General features: G+C 42.8%; 1 protein-coding gene and 1 pseudogene across 1 annotated transcript; both read left to right on the forward strand.

The window, feature by feature from the left end:
- The first annotated feature begins 232 nt into the window (after positions 1-232).
- ehhadh (enoyl-CoA, hydratase/3-hydroxyacyl CoA dehydrogenase) lies at positions 233-5,525 on the forward strand. The gene is made up of 7 exons (XM_074659511.1): positions 233-437; positions 1,241-1,344; positions 1,516-1,685; positions 2,004-2,115; positions 2,522-2,626; positions 2,979-3,320; positions 3,748-5,525. The coding sequence occupies exons 1-7, from the start codon at positions 364-366 to the stop codon at positions 4,998-5,000; spliced, it is 2,160 nt and encodes a 719-aa protein (XP_074515612.1). The 5' UTR covers positions 233-363; the 3' UTR covers positions 5,001-5,525.
- Positions 5,526-5,872: 347 nt separating this feature from the next.
- LOC141782784 (peroxisomal bifunctional enzyme-like) lies at positions 5,873-15,231 on the forward strand (annotated as a pseudogene).
- The last annotated feature ends 167 nt before the right edge of the window (positions 15,232-15,398 follow it).

Consider the following 15,398-nt stretch of genomic DNA (forward strand, 5'->3'; position numbering starts at 1 on the left):
CTGACCCCTGACCTATGATAATAAGTCATCATTTATTAGGTTGCTGACCCCTGACCTATGATAATAAGTCATCATTTATTAGGTTGCTGACCCCTGACCTATGATAATAAGTCATCATTTATTAGGTTGCTGACCCCTGACCTAACTCCTACAGTGGCTCCAGGCCAGTTGGAGGCGCTAATGCTCAGGAACCAATACAAACCACAAAAAGAGGCGTCGAAGAAGAACCGTGTGGAAACATGCCTTCATGGGAGTGGAAGTGTGTTAAAGGTAACGCTGTGTTGTCAGCAGAGTGAAGTACAAAGTTCACTCTGCACACCTAACAGAAGTGTGATAGCTTTTAGTATATGGTCGACAGGCTCGATGGCTCAGTTTACTCGTGTTTCAGAGTTTGTTGGCTTGATTACTCTCCAGAATCCTCCTGTCAACGCACTCAGGTGAGCTGAAGTCAAACACAAGGCTGCAGAGCTTCTTTAAGACCAACACATGATCCATGTTGTTGTTTTTTATGTTGTAGGAAGACAACTGCAAATTCATATGTTGGGGGGCTTTTTATATAAGTGTTGCAATAACTATCCCAAACTTGCAAATGAGAAGGTGCACATTAGATAACTTTTTGTGTGTGAAAGAGGATATTTTGTCAGCATAAGATTAAAAAAATATAGTGTTATCTACATACCTATTGCCAGAGGGTGGCGTTAGAGGAAAGGCTTTTTACTTAAAGGTCCCATATCATGCTCATTTTCAGGTTCATGCTTGTATTTTGTGTTTCTACTAGAACATGTTTACATGCTTTAATGTTCAAAAAACACATTATTTTTTCGTATACTGTCTGTCTTAATATAACTGTATTCACGCTCTGTCTGAAACGCTCCGTTTTAGTGCATGGCAACGAAATTGCGTTGCTAGGGAACAGCTTGGGTCCATGTTTACTTCCTGTCATCTAGTGTCATTCAAATACAACGGGAAATAAACTGGAACACATTTAGTATGTTTACGTTTAAAACTGTGACATGGTCTAAATATTGTATATTTGTGACATCACAAATGGACAGAAATCCTAACGGCTTGTTTCAAACGCACAGTTTCTTAATAAGGACTGTGTGTATTTCTCCATGGATTGAGTGTTTTTATACTTTCACAGTATTTATATATCACTTAAACCTGCTTTATTATATAAAAGACATCAAAATCTCACTTTTTACAATATCCTGTAAAAACTTGTGTCTTTTTTATACAGTGCAGCGGTGAGGCAGGGCATCGTTGACACGGTGAAGAAAGCACTCAGTGACCCAAAGGTGAAGTCTGTGGTCATCTGTGGCCAGAATGGAGTCTTCTGTGGAGGTATTGATGTGTTTCCAAAAACTTCACAATGGTTCCACAACCCCAAGTCATAATCATTGTTACTTCCAGTGTGAACTGTTTTCAATGTGCCCTTAGAGAAGCAGTGAATATTGCTACCCTTGTTTCATATAACCCCCCTGATAACAGCTTCAATTTCATTTTGCATTCCAGGGGCGGACATCAGGGAGTTTGGGACAAACATGTCCGGACCTCCACTGGTACCGATGATCCACTCAATCGAGGCTGCGAATAAGCCAGTGGTGGCAGCCATAGAGGGAATCGCCTTAGGTGGAGGCCTTGAGTTGGCGCTTGGCTGTCATTATCGAATCGCACACTCTAAAGTTAGTTCATGCTTCATACTGTATCTCTCTCTCTGTCTCTCTTATGTCAGTGTCGAGTTGCATCAGTGTCTCACTGGCTATCTTACATTTTACAGAATGACCTTGGTTTTCTGTCATTAGAAATTAGTTCAAAACACAGCCTTGTTCGACCGTAACATTTTTTTAGATGGTTTAATAATGTGACGTAAAGAAGATGTTTCCCCATTGGAGGCCTTGTAATAAACCCATGTAATGTATTTACCAATATGAATGTTATGAAAAACCCACACTGACCAGCACCTTCCATTCAGCAAACGTTGTGCCTTTGTGTCCTTTCAGACCAGACTGGGTCTTCCAGAGGTGACTCTGGGTCTGCTGCCAGCTGCAGGGGGAAGCCAACGTCTGCCAAGACTCATCGGGGTCCCAGCTGCCTTAAACCTCATAACAACAGGTAGCGAAGACGGGTTAACCTTACCTGACTTTTACAGAGTTTATAGTAGTTCATAAGTTCTGAGAATCAATTATTAACATTGACTGAGCTGTTGGTTGTACATAAACCCTGTACGCATGAGTGCAGCTGCTATTATAGAGGTTGGTAGTTCACTCTGATGACCAGCAGAGGTCAGCATGTGTTTAGTTCTAACATGCTCACCACCTCACTGCTCTGTTCTGAAATGTTCTTAACAAATCTTCATCTTTTTCATTTTACGATTATCTTTGTGTCATTATTTGATAAATCTAACATGGGGTTTTGCAGCTATACTGTATCCCTGGATGACTCGTTATTCCTTATCTAATCATTTGAAATGTCACCTGTCACCCAGATAGACCTTTGATGTTGTTCATGTCTCCCACAGGCCGCCACGTGACTGCTGCTGAGGCACTGCAACTTGGCATCGTGGATCAGGTTACTGATCACAACACTGTGGATACAGCTGTGAAGTTTGCCCTGAGTGTTGCAGGTGAGACACAGAAAAACAGATAGCACCATAACCCATCCGGATTTGATACTGATATAATACTGACAGACAACACTAGTAGACTCAACTGAAATGAAAAATAACACTTCAGATTGATTTATTGTACTCTCTTGTGCAGAGGATGATTTTATTCTTCAAAGCAATTCAACAGCAGCCATATTTATACATTTTATTTTTTATTCGAAAGGGATATTTTGACATTTTGGGAGATATGCTTAATTGTTTTCTTGTTGAGAGTTGGATCAGAAGATGTACAGACATGTCATTCCAGAGCAAAAGTCCGAGAAAAAGGTCATTCCTCCGGAGTCATGTTTCTTCCATGTTTCTATTTCAGGTCAGTCAGTGGAAGCTCGTCGTATAAGTACTTATCCGTGTCCACGTTCGTCTGATTTGGATGCTCTGTTTGAGGAGGTGATGCAGAAGGTGCGTCAGAGTGCCCGTGGAGCTATAGCACCAGTTGCATGTGTCCAGGCGGTGCGAGCGGCTGCCACCCTGCCGTATGCTCAGGGCATGGAGCGGGAGAAAGAGCTGATGGCCACTCTCTTCAACTCAGGCCAGGCCCGCGCCCTGCAGTACTCTTTCTTTGCTCAGAGAGCTGTTGGCAGGTGGAGGATGCCCAGTGGAGCCCGCTGGGACACGAGCAAGCCCAGGCCTGTACATAAAGCAGCCGTCATTGGTAAGAGCTTTGGACTTCTATTTGTCTGATCTTTCAATTAGCACAAGCACATTGACTCATCAAGCTATGTGTGTTGCATCTCCAAATTCACGTTGCCTATGGAAACTAAGCCGTCATTTTATAGTTCAGTAGCTGAGAGTAAATGGATGAACTCTCTCTTCCCTGCAGGGAGGATTGGATGTATGACAATCTGGATATGTGAAGCTCAGCAGCTTGTGCATTAAAATTGCAAGCTTTGGAAAAACGTAATGCTCCCAGGCTAAAACTATTTACAGTCAAGCATTGTGTGGAGTGCACAAAAAAATATTTTCTGTGAGTTATACTTGTATATACTGTAATTTTTCTTGGCTAGAAATGTCTGTGTTGTGTGTGACTGGTGCTTGTGAGGTCATATTTCTGTAGTCACCATGTGATGTTGTCTGCAAAGGTCTCGGCACCATGGGGAGAGGCATAGCAGTGGCCCTGGCTCAGACAGGGTTGTCTGTGGTTGCCGTGGAGACCCAGGAGAAGCAGTTGATGGAGGCAAAGCAGGCAGTATCTGGCATGTTGGAGCGAGGAGCTAAGAGAAGCGGGGTGGCTCCTGGGCTTGATAGGATCAGTTACAGCCAGAACATCCAGGCTGTAGCAGACGTCGACCTGGTTGTCGAGGCTGTGTTTGAGGACATGGCCCTGAAGAAGCAAGTATTCCAACAGCTGTCTGCTGTTTGTAAACCAGGCACCTTCCTGTTCACCAACACTTCTGCACTAGACGTGGAACAGCTGGCCTCTGAAACCCCCAACCCAGAGCTGGTGGTCGGGATGCACTTCTTTGCCCCAGCCCATGTCATGAAGCTGCTGGAGGTGGTGTATGGGCAGCGATCCTCTCCTCAAGCCGTGGCCACTGCCATGCAACTGGGAAAGAAAATGGGCAAAGCCAGTGTGGCAGTTGGCAACTGCAATGGCTTTGTGGGGAACCGCATGCTGAAGCCATACCTTGTACAAGCTTCCTTCCTGTTGGAGGAGGGAGCTTCACCTGAGTTGGTAGATGGAGCGCTGGAGGAGTTTGGTTTTCCCATGGGTGTGTTCAGAATGTCTGACCTCTCCGGGCTCGACGTGGGCTGGAGAATCAGGAAGACAGACGGGCTGGCGGAGCCTGGCATGTCATCAGGGCACACAGCTAGAATCCGACGAGGCAGCAGGTACAGTCCCCTGGGAGACCTGCTCTGTGAGCAGGGTCGGTTTGGCCAAAAAACAGGTCGGGGATGGTACCAGTATGATAAACCCGGTGGTCGGGTTGCCAGGTCTGACCCCTGGCTGCACAGCTTTCTGGAGGAGTACAGAGCCCGGCATGGCCTGGTGGCACGCAGAATAGACCACCAGGAGGTGCTGGAGCGCTGCCTCTATGCTCTGATCAACGAGGGCTTCCACATCCTGGAGGATGGAATAGCTGCAGGACCCGAAGACATCGATGTCATCTATGTGTTCGGCTACGGCTGGCCCCGGCATCGTGGAGGTCCCATGTTCTACGCCAGCATGGTGGGGCTGGCAAAGGTCCTAGAGAGGCTGGAGCACTACCACCAGGCTCACCCTGATGTGCCCTCCCTGCAGCCCAGCAGCCTCCTCAGGAGGCTGGTGGCCAGTGGCAGCCCACCTGTCCAGAAGTGGAGGGAAGTCATCGAGAAACCCCACAGCCAGCTTTAAATCTCAGACCTTTCAGCTTTAATCTCTTTAATCACTTTAATAATGAGGGTCTAATGGTGACTTGACTGCACTGATATTGTGCATTATAATAATGCTGATCTTTTTCTTATAAATATGTGATTATGGATGGTATTGCAGGAGGCTATTGTGCTTTCTGTGTTTCTTTTCTTTCGCCCTGTATGTAAATGTGGGGTGGTCAAAATACTAGAAACACCTTGCAACTATAGGACTCAACAAAACATGTCTCTAACAACAGAATTGAACATTACAAGCTTTACAATGATTGGATGTATTACATTATGTTGGAGTGAATTAAATTGCACAGATGTATTCAATAAACTGATAATTTGGTGTATTGCAGAATTTAAAAAATTGCTGAAATACAATGAAATGTATCATTGATATGAATGTGATAAATCACAGAATTGCAATATATGCATGCACAAGAGATGATTTCACTGATGTCCCATATTGGATTTGTTTGGTTATTAATTAATCTTGTTTAATAAACATTGGTACAATTTTGACTGTATGCTCAATATTTAATGTGATACCCTGCTAATTTTGATTACATATTGTTTCTTTGATATGTATTTCTGTTTACAAATATACAATATATTTTGAAATATAGACCTTCAATTATCACTGATGTATCAACCTACAATGGAGAAATGTATAGTGAAGTGTCCTTTGTTTTGAGTAGCCTTTGAACCTCTCAGGTCCGGGTGGCGGCCAGGTGTCAATTTGTTATTAGCCGATCACAGATGAGTATCGTAGCCTACTGGTTAAAGGAGTTTTCATAGTCAATATACGGGGTCCCGCCTCCAACACTGTATAAAGTTCTCTTTACACATCCATGGTAAAAGTTTAATCAAGGTAATGAAGTCCTGCCAGCAGAGTGAAGTTACAAAGTTCAGTCAGCACACCTAAAAGAAGTCACTAGTAGCCTGTAGTGTTTGGTCGACAGACTCGATGGCTCAATATACTCGTGTTTCAGGGTTTGTTGGCTTGATTACTCTCCAGAATCCTCCTGTCAACGCACTCAGGTGAGCTGAAGTCGAATACAAGGCTGTAGAGGTTGTTTTGCATGATGTTCACAAGTTGTTTTTTTTATCTTGTGAGAAGACAGCTGCAAATTCATATGTTGGGGGACTTTTATATAAGTGTTAGAGATGCAATAACTATCCCAAACGTACACATAAAAAGGTGCACATGAGATAACTTTGTGTGCAAAAGAGATATCTTTGTCTGCACAAGATTTAAAAAGATATAGATATTGCCAGGGGGGGGGGGCGTCAGAGGAAAGGCTTTTTACTTAAATCAATGCCGGAATGTGACTACATTTGCTGAAGTACTGTACTTTAAAATAATTTTGAGGTATTTGTACTGTGTATTTCCATGTTATACTACTTTACACTTCTAACATTACCCTACTACATTTCTGAGAGAAATATTGTACTTTTTATTCCAGTTCATTTGTCTGACAGCAGTTGCTTTGCAGATTAAGGTATTACATTAATTACTGTTGAGCTTATACAATGTGATACATTGCTGTAGATTAACAGTATAAAGAAGCTCAAATCAGCTCGCCCGTGACCCGCTATGTTAATGCTCACATGTAAATTGATAAGTGACAGTAATAAACTGTCATAATTTTATTATGTCACTGACAGGGGTCATTCTGCTGCACAATGAGCACTGTCTTTAGATCTGCTTGCCAATGATTTATGATTTTATCCTGCCTGCCTCACTATTTTGGCCACAACTGCCACCAATGTACAGAAACATATTTCATATAAAATGTATTTCAGATTCTAAATAATGCACATTATTTTTGGGAAGAAGGGGCTGTAGCAGAAAGGTGTGTATTGTCCTTTCAAGCCTAGCAAATAACAATTTAAATGGTAACGAAAAGGTAAACTTCATCAATATTGTATGACCAGTATCCTGTAAAAACGTGTGTCTTTTTTTTTAATACAGTGCAGCGGTGAGGCAGGGCATCGTTGACACGTTGGAGAGAGCAATCAGTGACCCAAAGGTGAAGTCTGTGGTCATCTGTGGCCAGAATGGAATCTTCTGTGGAGGTATGGATGTGATTTGTTTTTCTTTTCTATTTCCTTTAACTTCACAATGGTGGCTCAACTCCAAATTTGTCATTTTAATTGTTACTTCCAGATGCAAACTGTCGTCAGTGTGCCCTTAATGATTTGACAGAGACAATTATTGAAAATCTTATGACAAGGCGAAACTCAATGTCATTCTGTTTGCAAACGATGGGTGCATTTGGTCCCATATGTTTTCCCTTCTGTGATTTCTCATCATGTACAATAAGTGAGTCCCTCTGCTCCTCAGCAAGGGGAAAATGACAGTTGAAGTTGTAAACAAATTGCCTTCACAAGCAATAAAAGAAATCAATGTCATTCCAGGTAAAAATGTTGCATTGGATTGAATTTTCATATCAGTGTCTAGTACATTTGAACCACATTATTTTGGGTGCCAAAATATGTTCAAAATATATGTTAAAATTGTGTTTTACTATACTACTTTCAATTGTTACATAACACATTTTCCTAATTAAATATAAAAATGCTTGAGGGCTTTTCTTGTGACTACAACTTCAGATGTTTGGTCAACTGTGATTTGTGGGATACGCTTCAGCCTGCAAGCAACCATGGAGGGAAGAAACGAGAGAAGATATTACTACCCTTGTTTCATATAAATTGGCACAGGATTTCATCAACATTATGCAAGCACAGCATTCACAATAATACCTTCATGGGTGCTGATGAGAGCAAAATCATAGGATAAATATGACAAAATGTGAAGTAAATAATCAGGAGGTTTGTATAAATATCCGTCAATAGTTGGTGTTTATTAACTAAAAAGTGCAACTGTGTAACAAACTTAATAAACATGAACTATTGGAGAATATTCATACGTGCCTCCTGGTGTGTGTTGATTCCCTCAAAGATCAACATCCAGAAACAAACATCTTTGTGGAAACAGATGCACCTCACATTACAGTGTGTTGTTTCTGTCTTTCTGTTTGAACCCCCTGATAACAGCATCAGTTCTGTTTTGCATTCCAGGGGCGGACATCAGGGAGTTTGACAGACAGAGGTGCGGACCTCCACTGGTACCACTGGTACCACTGATCCACTCAATCGAGGCTGCGAACAAGCCGGTGGTGGCAGTCATAGAGGGAAGCGCTTTCGGCGGAGGCCTCGAGTTGGCGCTTGGCTGTCATTATCGAATCGCACACTCTAAAGTTAGTTCATGCTTCAGATCTCTGTCTGTCTCTCTAATATCAGGGTTGAGTTGCCTAAGTGTCTCACTGCCAGTGTTTTCTTACATGTTAGAGTGACTGTTCATTGAATTATGTTTCCAGTGTCATTACAAATAAGTTCTTGTTTGACTATAACATTTTTTAGATTGTTTAATTTTGTGATGTAAAAGAAAAATGTTCACCCCTCTAGGCCATGTAATAAACCATGTAATGTATTTGCTAAAGGTGTGTGTCTATGAATGTTATGAAAAACCCACACTGATCAGCACCTTTCATCATCTAATGTTGTGACTTTGTGTCCTTTCAGGCCAGAATGGGGCTTCCAGAGGTGACACTGGGTATAATGCCAGCTGCAGGGGGAAGCCAACGTCTGCCAAGACTCATCGGGGTCCCAGCTGCCTTAAACCTCATCACAACAGGTAGCAAAGACGGGTTAACCGTACCTGACTTTTACAGAGTTGATAGAAGTTCATAAGTTCTGAGAATCAATTATTAACATTGACTTTGTTGGTTGTACATAAACCCTGTACACAAGAGCTGCTATTATAGAGATTGGTAGTTCACTCTGATGACCAGCAGAGGTCAGCATGTGTTCAGTTTTACAATGCTCACCACCTCACTGCTCTCTTCTGAAATGTTTTTAACAAAATGAATGAAGGCAAACTGTAATTCTTTTTCTTTTTAAGATTATTTTTGTGTCGTCATTATTTGATAAATGACAGAATCTAACGGGGTTTTGCAGTTATACTGTATCCCTGGATGACTCGTTATTCCCTATCTAATCATTTGAAATGTCACCTGTCACCCAGATAGACCTTTGATGCCCTTCATGTCTCCCACAGGCCGCCATGTGACTGCTGCTGAGGCACTGCAACTTGGCATCGTAGATCATATTACTGATCACAACACTGTGGATACAGCTGTGAAGTTTGCCCTGAGTGTTGCAGGTGAGACACAGAAAACGGATAGCACAAGGTACCCACTGGTATGAAATCCACTCTCCCTTCACTGGTTTAAAAATGGACTCAGTGAAAGGAAGAAAAATTCCTCCTAGAGCAGTTATTTTGGGCTAGTCCGACATCAAGAAGTGTCGACATGTAGGTTTGTGGAAGTCAAAGGAAGCAGAAAACACGGCAGGCAGATCCTCCGCCACAGAAGCCATAAATGTTTCATGGCTCTGTCAGATGTGCTCTGATGTCTTCACTGCTTTTGCTCTATTATTCAGAAGGGCGAAAAGGGACAAACTTTCCTAGAATATTAATAACAGGCCCTCGCCAGCCATTTAGGAGGATGAGAATTTCTCTGTGCACGTGAATCACACTCATTTACCCACTGAATGGATTGCTAAAGTGTGCCACGTCCCTACAGTTTACCGGGAATGATTTCTCAGTCTGTGTAAAGGGTAACCCATTCAGATTTGATACATGCTGCGTTATAATACTAACAGACAACATGGGCAGGTTCAACTGAAATGAAAAATAAAACATTTAAGATTGATTTATTGTACTCTCCTGTGCAGAGGGTGATTTTATTCTTCAAAACAATTCAACAGCAGCGATATTTATGTACGTTTTATTTGAATGGAATACTTTGACATATTGGGAGATACGCTTAATTTGTTTCCTTGTTGAGAGTTAGATCAGAAGATCATTACCACTCTCCTGCTAATCATTGCTAATCATTAGTAAGCCAACATGTTTCGACCACTGTAGGTCTTCGTCAGGGCATTTAACAAACAGACAAAATGGGCATGTCTTCATCTATATTATATAGTAGCAGCAACAACTAATGGGAGGCATTCACATGACCCAGATAATAACATGACAGGTGAAATAAATAAAAAAATAATGATAACAACAAAATAACATTAAAATTACACAGAAAAAAGTTATTTATATACATCATAAATGAAAGATAGGTACCCATGGTTTTAACATAGGCTGTAAGAAAAACCAGCCTATAAAGAGAAAAGAAAAAAAATATATTACAGAAGACATGTGAAGTCTATATCCTCATCGAGACCAGGATACTTTAACCCAGCAATTCCAAAACTGTTTCAATATTTTCAATATTCTGCCAGTGCAGAACCATGAATCATTTATATTTTGCCTCGTTGCCCCCCCTAGGGGTGCGCCCCCCAGTTTGGGCACCACTGCTTTAACAAATCCATTCGATGGATCCAAAAAGCTTCCCTTAGGTTACGTTTCTTTATCCTGTCTACCCCCCTGACCAAAGGTTTAATGTATTAAATGCCTTCGATGTGCAGTAAGGTATCATTAGCATTGTGACACTCACTAAAGTGTCTAGCCATGGGGTAATTGTGATTCCTAATTTTAATGTCATATAATGCTTATATGAGAGTGGTATTGATTATCTTATCCAACCCTTGGCAAGAAAGTGAATAAGCTTATTTCCCCAAATGTCTAACTATTGCTGTAAGTATTTAAGAATGTTTTAACCTCTGGTATTGTGAACTAATACACATACCGCCCACTCCTGTGTGTGGTTTTGTGTGTTAACATTGTCAGATTACATGAGGGGTAGGTGTATTTTGTTCAGTCTTGTCTTAGCAGAGCCCTGGTTGTACAACAGCCTTTGATTCTTTTGCATGAAATGAACATGAGAGGATGTTTTCATGACTATAATGTAGGTAGCCAGTTACTCGTTTCAGAGATGTCATCTTTGACTGTTTGTTGCTGGCTTACTCGGCACTGACAGCTCATTCCTAAGACATTTAAGTTGGTATGAAACCTGTTAGTTTGTGCCTAATGTTCCGCCTCTAGCAAACGATCTCACTACGTCTGTGCGAAATGTCAACAGTAAGTCTCCAGGATTGCCTGTAAAACAACATTTCACAATCAAAAGATGACTGCAGTCTTGTTCTTTTTACAAATGCTTTTTTTCCACACAACACTGCCAAGATGACTTTGAGTGGGTGAGAAAGTGAGTGTTGTTAGTAAAGCTGAGGCTTAGAGTGAGTCAGACAGAGAAGCCAACAGTATACAAGATGGGAGATTTGAGGAGATAGAGGACTGAAATCTGTGGAGACGTTAACGGATACTCCAGTCTTGAGTTGATTAACAGGGGTGTTAAATTGGGACAGGAGCTGTGTCTAAATATACAAACAAAACGTGTGAATGTTTGACATTGAGATGCACGGCTGGTGAGTCAACCAGCGCAGAATAGATTAAGTCTGTCACATCCATACATGCAAAGATAAAACACTACACAGCAGTAAAGCTGGCACATGGGTATATATTTATTTAGGCAAAAAGCAGTTTGTGCATTTGGACTGATGCACGTGTGGGCTCACACACACACACACACACACACACACACACACACACACACACACACACACACACACACACCCCACACATGCACAGATCCAAGTCTCTGCTGGTGACAAGATTAACTTTTTTGCCCCAGTAGCTGCAACATCTGCGCGCTACATCTGTCAGGACAACCAGGCTTTCCCCTCGCTGCACAACAAATCCATCGACACGGCTCAACCATTTACAGATTAACCGCTGCAATAATGCCCTCCTAAAGTACATTGGAATCACATTGCACTGCCACACAGCATCACATTGACATTTGAGAATGTCCTTCTGACTGACTGTTCATTCTTCTTCCGTGATATATTGACACTGACTTTATTAGACCAAATTATAAGTTATTGGACTAAGTGTGGAGATAACGGATCAGATGTGGCTGCTGTCCCTTTAAGCTTTGCCATGGTGACCCAGATTCTGGCCCAGACCCACGGCTGAGTGTAATTTACTGGAGCTGTGAAGGATTCTGACTACTGTCTCATGTAATCATGTCAGAGGAGACAGGAATGGGAATTAAGATGCCTTTAACAAGGTTTTAGCAGAGTGGCCTTATTCTTCCCTCATTGTTTGCAGGCTTAAATTACAGCAGACAGGAAGAGTTGTGTTGTGAAGTTTTTAGGCTCTAATATTAAATCTTCTCATGTAGTTTCACTTGGAAAATTGCTCCAGGATGGTACCACTCACAGGCCTGAGAATCACAAAAATTCAATTTCCTCCCCTTTGCTCTCAGAATTGGAAATTTACCAACTATTTTCCCAGAACCAAATTGTAGCTTCTCATTTAGTTTCAGATCGGTGTTATTCAAAGTGAACTGTAGCCATGCACTGGCACTGGAGTCCCTCCATTTATGCTGGAAATGGTCTGTCAAATCACTCTGCTCTTATAAGCTACTGGCAAATCTAGTGATTGATTGGTCAATTATACTCAGAGTGAGTGCTGGCTGACAAATTGGAAAAAGTGGAAAAAAGTGGTATTAATGGAAACTAGGAAGCACTTTTCAGTTTAGGAAATACAATTATGCAGGTGTACATGTACAGAAATATCATTCCAGAGTAAATTTTTAGATTGTGAGCAAAATTCAGAGAACTACTGTATAAGTAAAAATGTCATTCCTCCGGAGTCATGTTTCTTCCATGTTTCTATTTCAGGTCAGTCAGTGGAAGCTCGTCGTATAAGTACTTATCCGTGTCCACGTTCGTCTGATTTGGATGCTCTGTTTGAGGAGGTGATGCAGAAGGTGCGTCAGAGTGCCCGTGGAGCTATAGCACCAGTTGCATGTGTCCAGGCGGTGCGGGCGGCTGTCACCCTGCCGTACGCCCAGGGCATGGAGCGGGAGAAAGCGCTGATGGCCACTCTGGTCACCTCAGGCCAAATTCACGTTGCCTATGGAAACTAAGCCCTCATTTATAGTTCAGTAGCTGAGAGTAAATGGATGAACTCTCTCTTCCCTGCAGGGAGGATTGGATGTATGACAATCTGGATATGTGAAGCTCAGCAGCTTGTGCATTAAAATTGCAAGCTTTGGAAAAACTTAATGCTCCCAGGCTAAAACTATTTACAGTCAAGCATTGTGTGGAGTGCACAAAAAAAAAGATTCTGTGAGTTATACTTGTATATACTGTAATTTTTCTTGGCAAGAAATGTCTGTGTTGTGTGTGACTGGTGCTTGTGAGGTCATATTTCTGTAGTCACCATGTGATGTTGTCTGCAAAGGTCTCGGCACCATGGGGAGAGGCATAGCAGTGGCCCTGGCTCAGACAGGGTTGTATGTGGTCGCCGTGGAGACCCAGGAGAAGCAGTTGATGGAGGCAAAGCAGGCAGTATCTGGCATGTTGGAGCGAGGAGCTAAGAGAAGCGGGGTGGCTCCTGGGCTTGATAGGATCAGTTACAGACAGAACATCCAGGCTGTAGCAGACGTCGACCTGGTTGTCGAGGCTGTGTTTGAGGACATGGCCCTGAAGAAGAATGTATTCCGGCAGCTGTCTGCTGTTTGTAAACCAGGCACCTTCCTGTTCACCAACACTTCTGCACTAGACGTGGACCAGCTGGCCTCTGAAACCCCCAACCCAGAGCTGGTGGTCGGGATGCACTTCTTTGCCCCAGCCTATGTCATGAAGCTGCTGGAGGTGGTGTATGGGCAACGGTCCTCTCCTCAAGCCGTGGCCACTGCCATGCAACTGGGAAAGAAAATGGGCAAAGTCAGTGTGGCAGTTGGCAACTGCAATGGCTTTGCGGGGAACCGCATGCTGAAGCCACACGTCCAACAAGCTTCCTTCCTGTTGGAGGAGGGAGCTTCACCTGAGTTGGTAGATGGAGTGCTGGAGGAGTTTGGTTTTCCCATGGGTGCGTTCAAAAGGGCAGATCTCTCTGGGCTCGATGTGAGCTGGAGAAACAGGAAGAGAGAGGCGCTGGCAGAGCCTGGCATGTCATCAGGGCAATCAGCTAGAATCCGACAGGGCAGCAGGTACAGTCCCCTGGGAGACCTGCTCTGTGAGCAGGGTCGGTTTGGCCAAAAAACAGGCCGGGGATGGTACCAGTATGACAAACCCGGCAGTCGGGTCGCCAGGTCTGACCCCTGGCTGCACAGCTTTCTGGAGGAGTACCGAGCCCGGCATGGCCTAGTGGCACGCAGAATAGACCACCAGGAGGTGCTGGAGCGCTGCCTCTATGCTCTGATCAACGAGGGCTTCCACATCCTGGAGGACGGAATAGCTGCAGGACCCGAAGACATCGATGTCATCTATGTGTTCGGCTACGGCTGGCCCCGGCATCGTGGAGGTCCCATGTTCTACGCCAGCATGGTGGGGCTGGCAAAGGTCCTGGAGAGGCTGGAGCACTACCACCAGGCTCACCCTGATGTGCCCTCCCTGCAGCCCAGCAGACTCCTCAGGAGGCTGGTGGCCAGTGGCAGCCCACCTGTCCAGAAGTGGAGGGAAGTCATCGAGAAACCCCACAGCCAGCTTTAAATCTCAAACCTTTCAGCTTTAATCTCTTTATTCACTTTAATAACGAGGGTCTTATACTGTGATGAGCGGTGAATTGACTGCACTGATATTGTGCATTATAATAATGCTGATCTTTTTCTAATAAATATGTGATTATGGATGATATTGCAGGAGGCTATTGTGGTTTCTGTGTATCTTTTTGTCGTCTCCCTCGTGTATGTAAATGGGGGGTGGTCAAAATACTAGAAACATCTCCCAATTTACTGCAACTACAGGACTCAACGAAATACGTCTCTAACAACAATTGTTAGAGTATGATTGTATAATTGAATATGACAATCTGACAATCTGAATATGACAATCTTTACAACGATTGGATGTAAACAAAATCTACTGAAATACAATGATGTGAATATATTGTTTAACTCTGTAATGACCGATTTGTATAAAGACCCCCAGATCACAATCTACAGTTAAATCTTTTTCAAATGTGATAAATCACAACATTTGGCATGCAAAAGAGATGATGTCCTATATTGGGTTTGTTTTGTTATTAAATAATAATGTTTAATAAATGTTCGTATACTTTTTACTGTATGCACAATATGTAATAATACAAATTTATCATTTGATGCCTCAATAAAGACCTGTTATGTCTTCATGAATTGATTTTTTTTTGTGATTTATACTGTTCTATTTGTGAAGGCATTTGTTTCACCAGTGAACTTCTTCTCTGGAGGAGAAAAATGAAACCTTCTATACATGTGTGTGTCTTTGGTTTCTGTTTTTCTGCTGACTCAGCTGCAGCGATGACAAGAGGAAAGCTGAGGGA

The sequence above is a fragment of the Sebastes fasciatus genome, chromosome 14 (genome assembly GCF_043250625.1).
Source record: "Sebastes fasciatus isolate fSebFas1 chromosome 14, fSebFas1.pri, whole genome shotgun sequence".
Taxonomy (NCBI): Eukaryota; Metazoa; Chordata; class Actinopteri; order Perciformes; family Sebastidae; genus Sebastes; species Sebastes fasciatus.

What these genes read in the sequence shown, in the direction of transcription:
- ehhadh (XM_074659511.1), top strand. Translation starts at nt 364, where the DNA reads ATGGCTCAGTTTACTCGTGTTTCAGAGTTTGTTGGCTTGATTACTCTC. An exon ending in GAATGGAGTCTTCTGTGGAG is followed by an intron (nt 1,345 to 1,515) that starts GTATTGATGTGT and finishes TTTGCATTCCAG; the next exon opens with GGGCGGACATCAGGGAGTTT. An exon ending in GTTTGCCCTGAGTGTTGCAG is followed by an intron (nt 2,627 to 2,978) that starts GTGAGACACAGA and finishes TTTCTATTTCAG; the next exon opens with GTCAGTCAGTGGAAGCTCGT.